Source organism: Gossypium raimondii, chromosome 5 (assembly GCF_025698545.1).
Source record: "Gossypium raimondii isolate GPD5lz chromosome 5, ASM2569854v1, whole genome shotgun sequence".
Lineage (NCBI taxonomy): Eukaryota > Viridiplantae > Streptophyta > Magnoliopsida > Malvales > Malvaceae > Gossypium > Gossypium raimondii.
In genome coordinates, this window is record NC_068569.1 from 12882239 (window position 1) to 12888238 (window position 6000).

General features: G+C 41.6%; 1 protein-coding gene across 1 annotated transcript; it reads right to left on the reverse strand.

Annotated features, from left to right (window-relative positions):
• Positions 1–1388: 1388 nt before the first annotated feature.
• Positions 1389–5701, reverse strand: LOC105768934 (receptor-like protein kinase HSL1). The gene is made up of 2 exons (XM_012589224.2): positions 2661–5701; positions 1389–2289 (listed from the first exon to the last, which is right to left on the reverse strand). The coding sequence occupies exons 1-2, from the start codon at positions 5248–5250 to the stop codon at positions 1895–1897; spliced, it is 2985 nt and encodes a 994-aa protein (XP_012444678.1). The 5' UTR covers positions 5251–5701; the 3' UTR covers positions 1389–1894.
• Between the last annotated feature and the right edge of the window lie 299 nt (positions 5702–6000).

Sequence of the window (6000 nt, forward strand, 5' to 3'; positions counted from 1 at the left end):
TGCGGCTCAATAACAAACGACCCACGTGGGCTTCTTGAGTGGAGCTTTGCTTTGAGTTTGACTTGTTACTGGGTAATGTAGGAATCGACACAGCCGAAAATAATGAAAACAAACCCAAATTGATTCCCGAAAAAGGGCCATAGGTTCACACTAGTAGACACTATGCACTATAGATCCAAAATGCTTGTCACTATGATTGGTTGTTCTTCCCCTGAACAAAAAGGAAGGTAGATAATTGGATAGGTTTCAAAATGCTCAATTATGTAAGAATTCAGGGGTTAAAAAAAAAAGGGAATTTCCTTACTACTACTAGTAGACCAAGACTATAGAATATAGATCAGGGACCCTAAAATAAAAGAAAAAGGCGGACAATTTAATTATCCACAGAAAATGAGATTTCAAATATGGTCCCCCTCCCCTTCCCTGGATAGGCCTAGGCTAATGCCAAAGAGCTGCCTTTAATGCGTGTCAGTAGTGTTAGAGAAAGGGCATTTTCAGCCCCTTTTAAGTTTAATCCACCCCTGCTTGCACTGGTTCCTGCTTTTACGATTTCCACATTTTGGTAAAAGCTATAGCTAACCCACACTTGGGATTTTCCCTCTATTATCCATTAAATACCGGTGATCATTTTTACTAGTTTTGGATCACCCTTTTTTGCAGCTAAATCCTGGCTACCTCAAGAAATTTCGGCATGCTAAACATTTGGTTTCCATTGGACATCAGTAATTGGTTAGAAAGAGTTACTTAAACTAAATTGTTGTAATTATCAATCCATGTTCCTTGTTTGGTAACAAAATCAGCGTGAAGTAACGAAACACAAAGCATCTAATGAGCTGCCATGAAAACGACCTCCAAATTTTGTTTTTAATTAGAAAGGACAACATGTACAGAGCTTTTCTAAATCATATGTTGAAAGTAAAGCCTGGCCTAACTCTGAAACAAACAAAAAATGCCACTGCCCCCTTTATGTTGAAACTTTGGCTTTATTCACAGGCATTTCAATTTGCAGCAAAAGCCGATGCTGAAGAAAAAGCATTAAGAATCACTACTGCTAACGTAAGTGAGAGAGCAGTACAAGTAGGAGATTTGGTGTATGCTTGTTTACTGTCGCATTAAAACAGTTGAATTCCTCGGAAATGCTTTTTTAAGGCTGTAATAATAAATTTGAGAAGAGGTAGATTTTGGAACACGACCACTTAAAACAGGCTTAAGGCCGCCTGTCTAAACATACCTATGGGTCTGGTCTTGTCGTTATCGTCGCTTTCCAAAATGATGTAACGATTCACTAATAGGTGAAAGAAGCCACTGGCATTGTGGACCTACGTTAGTTGCCCCACTCAACTACTTCATTAACGGATTTTTAGCTATTTGATTTGATGAACAAAGGGTTAAAACCACTGTAAAAGCAAAATCTTATAGCATGGAACAGTGAAACTAAATGGGTTTGACTTGGGTTGAATGGAGATTAATAAGGTAGTTGGTGATTTAAATGTCACCTGAACCATACACTACACATCAGATTCAGGGTCCTAATATTCATTCAACACTTCATCATTATCTCTAGCTGTTTTTGGAGAGGTGGGAATATAACTTTGATTTTTAAGAAATTTACAGTGTACATTAAACTCCATAGTAAATCTGCCTCTGCTTTTTTCTCCCTCTTTCTGTCTTCGAGAAAATTCCAAACCCTACTACTCTTCCCAACCCCACACCCCCAGTCCCCCACTAAACCGACCTGTAAAGCAAAACAGCAAGTGGGATCAATGATTGAAAACTAAAACTTGAGGGCAAGAAAAAAAAACTAGAGGCGTAACACACTCGCACAATCCTTCTATTACTCTTTGTTTATGGGACAAATCTACGAGGAAAACCTTTTCTTTTCTTTTCTTTTTTCTCAAGCTACACTCCCTTGATCTGAGCCATCTTCGTAGTAGTAAGGAGTCAATTTCCCATCCTTTTTAGCAGCAGTTTTTGGCAGGCTATCAGCGCCAGCTTCTTGCAACATTTTAACCACCCTTCTCATTGATGGTCGGTTGATTGGGAGTGGACTAGTACACAGGAGGCCAATGTTGAGGATCTTGTATATTTCTTCTTTGAAACATGGATCGAGCTTGGAATCGAGAACATCGTCCACTCCTTTCTGATCTAGAGTGGTGCAGACCCACCTTACTAGGTCCTTCTCTCCGAACTCTGGGTCAATTGGGAGTCTGCCTGTGACCAACTCTAGTATAACTACACCGAAGCTGTATATGTCACTCTTCTCGTTCACACGCAGTGTATATGCATACTCTGTACCAAAAAATTTCATATAAAGATCAGTTCAGACTGAGTGAAATATGCAACGACACCAGTTAAAAGGCATTTTATCAGTCAATGTACTATTAGTGGCAATTTGTTTTAGAATCTAAAAACAGCTAGAGATATTGATGAAGTGTCAAAGAAAGCAGTCAAAATAGAGATTGTCCGAATATTCATTCAACACAAAGGCTAGACATGAATACTAACTGATTGCAGTAGCTAATCTAAGGTCATTAAAATAGTTTCCAGATGATTTCTGACTGAGCATTCAAAGAGCATAGCGTAACCAAATAGCAGTGAAGTAAATAAACAAAGTGCAACATTCAATTATAAGAATGATGATAATGATTTCAGCAACTAACCTGGAGCAATGTAACCACAAGATCCGGCAATGACAGACATTGATTTAACACCCTTTCCAGCTGCATCAACTACCTTGGCAACTCCAAAATCAGCCACTCTAGCACCAAAGTCCCCATCCAACAAGATATTGTTAGATTTGACGTCCCTATGCACAATCGGAGGCACGCAGTCATGGTGCAAATAAGAAAGCCCCTCAGCTGCATCGACAATAATCTTGTACCTGGTCGGCCAATCCAGCAAACCACCTTTACTGCTATGCAACAAGTCACCCAAGCTACCGTTTGGCATATACTCATACACCAAAAGCTTGCAATCCCTGGTAGTACACGAGCACCACAACTTAACAATATTCTTGTGCCTAATTTTCCCCAATGTCTCAATCTCAGCTTGAAACCCGTCATCCTGAGCCTGACCTTTCTCGAGATCTAAGCTATTGCAACCCTTTTTCACACCTCTCCAGAGTTTCTTCACCGCAACAGCCTCTCCATTACTAAGCACAACCTTGTAAACTTTCCCTGAAGATCCTCTCCCTATCACATTATCCTCATCAAGACAATCCAATATCTCATATTCACTAAAACCCAACTTATGAAAAGACATCAAAGTCCACTTAGACTTGTCGATAGCCTGAGCTTTCTTATAACTCCTGTATTTGAAGTAAAACCAAACCACACCAACAACAAACACCAAAGCAGCTAAGATAAAAATGGATCTAAGCAACCAAACGTAACCTTTATGCTTGTTTCCATCCCTCCCAACACACAAACCACTGATATTCCCACACAAACCTGGGTTCCCCATGAAGCTATATTTGTACATTTCTTTATCAAACAAAGGTGGTAACTCACCGAATAACAAGTTATTCGACAAATTAAGCTGATTAAGCTTCAAATTCTGCAAACCCAAAGGAACTCTCCCAGTTAACTGATTATTAGACAGATCAAGATAGTTCAACACTGACAAACTCCCTATTCCATCAGGAATCTTCCCTGAAAACTTATTATCAGCTAAATTCAACTCGTTTAGCTTTTTCAAGGACTCAATCCCACTAGGCAACTCCCCTTCCAACTCATTCCCATGAAGATCAAGAATCCCTAGCCCATCAAGCTTCACTATGCTTTTAGGCAATGACCCACCGAACTTATTGCCGCTAGCAGAAAGTTGAACTAAATTATCAACTAAACCAATTTCTTCAGGCAGTGAACCATTGAACTCGTTCCTAGATATAATCAAAAGAGATAAATTCGCTGCTTTTGCGATTGATTTCCCAATTTGACCAGAGAAGGAGTTATTAACGAGCTCGAGTAAGTAGACGTGAGGGAGACCCCAGAACCCGGCGGGTATGTCACCAGATAATTTGTTGTAACCGAGTCGGATCCGGTTCAGACTCCGACACTCTGCTAAACTCGATGGTATTTGACCCGAAAACGAGTTGTGTATCATTAGAAGCTCTTCTAGGCTCCTTTTTTCGCATAAACTCGGCGGTATGGGACCAGTAAATTGGTTGCTGGAGACGTCGAGCCATATGAGAGGCGAGTTTTTGCCGAGGTTCTGGGGCAACTCCCCAGTGAGTCTGTTCTGAAAGAGCCTGAGTTCATACAGAGCTGGGGAGTCGGCGATACTCGATGGTAAAGTCCCTTCAAAGTTGTTCTGGTAAAGGTTGAGACTTTCAAGTGGCAGCTGTGTCAACTCGTCCGGAATCGTTCCCGTTAACTGGTTCATCGACGCATCAAGAAGTCTCAGGTTGGTCAATTTCGAGAACCCGCGAGGTAACTCACCGGTCAACGAGTTGTTGTATAGCTCAATCTGAACGACACTAGCCAACTCAGTGAGCGAGCTCGGGATGTTGCCCACCAAGTGGTTAAGGGCAAGGTCCAAGTCTGTGAGTTTCTTGAGTCGACCCAGCGAGTCAGGGATCTCGCCAACCAAGTTACACTCCGTGAGCCACAAAATCTCCAAGTTAGTTAAGTTGCCAAGCTCCGGCGGGATCCGACCCGGACTAAGCGGGTTGTACGATAAATTGAGCATTTTGAGCGTACTAATGTTCCCTAAAAAAGCGGGGATTGTACCGTCTAGAAGGTTGTAAACGAGAGACAGAACCTCGAGCTTTTGGAATCTCCCGAAAGACTCGGGAAAATCTCCCGATATATTGTTACCGGTTAAATCAAGGTACTTGAGGTTAGGGAGGTCAGCCAAAGTGTGGGGGAGCTCACCAGTGAGTAGGTTTTGGGCGAGATCAAGGTGGACGAGATTTTGACACGTGGAGATATCGGAAGGGATGGTGGAATTGATGTTGTTGTAGAAGAAGTTAACGAAGGAAAGGTTTTGGAGACGGCAAAGGAGGGAAGGGAAAGGGCCGGCAACGTTGGCGTAGGAGAGGTCGAGGGAAGTAACAGAGCCAGTGGCAGAGTCGCAGGAAACGCCACGCCAGTTGCATGGGGTGGGGTCACGAGGATTCCATGAGGAAAGGACAGAGTCAGGGTCTGAAAGGGAAGCTTTGACTTGGAGAAGGTAGAGACCTTCTTGGTTGAGAGAAAGGGACGGTGAAGGGAAGGTGAAGAAGAGAAAAGAGAAGAAAAGGAGAAGCATTGTCGTTCTTTTTGTTTCTGTGTTTTGCAGAGAGGGAAAGGGACGAGGAAGGAAGTGAAGAGGTTTGGTGTGAATATATTTGAGAGTCAGCCTCAGGGGAATGAAGAGTTATAGAGTAAGGCTTTTGAAGGAGGAAGATGATGTTTCGCCATTTGAGAGACAGGGAATGAATGAGAGAGAAAAAACGGAGGAAGAGGAAGAGTGGGGATTGTTATGATGTGGTTTAACTATTATTGTTGTCTATGGTGAGTTTTAAACAGAATCATGGTGGGAAAAGAACACTGAAAACTGAAGCAAAGGGGAATTACTGTTACCGTTTAAAAAGCTAAGAAAATGAAGGGGAAGAAAGAAGAGAAAAAGGAGTGTAAAAAATTGTAATTTCTGAAAACAGAATCAATGGGGGTTGAGACAGGGTAGAGGAAGCCAAGAAGTTTCATCAAATCGGTGTCATCACGGGGAGTGGGGAAATGATCTCGAGGAAGATTAAAAAAAAGAAAGCAGAATAGAGATAGAGGGTGGAGATTTTGAGAGAGAAAACAGAGACGTAGTAGTAAATAATTATTAATGAGTGTATGAAAAATAATAATTATTAAAGAGACAATGACACTTTTAGTTAAGCCGTGGTTTTATTACGACAGCATGCATAGCAGAGAGGCACACAAAAACACCAACAGCAATCCTTGCGTAGTGTGTTTTTTCTTTGTACTGCTAGTAATAGTTTGTCGACTCTTGAGTCACGCTTCAAAAGCT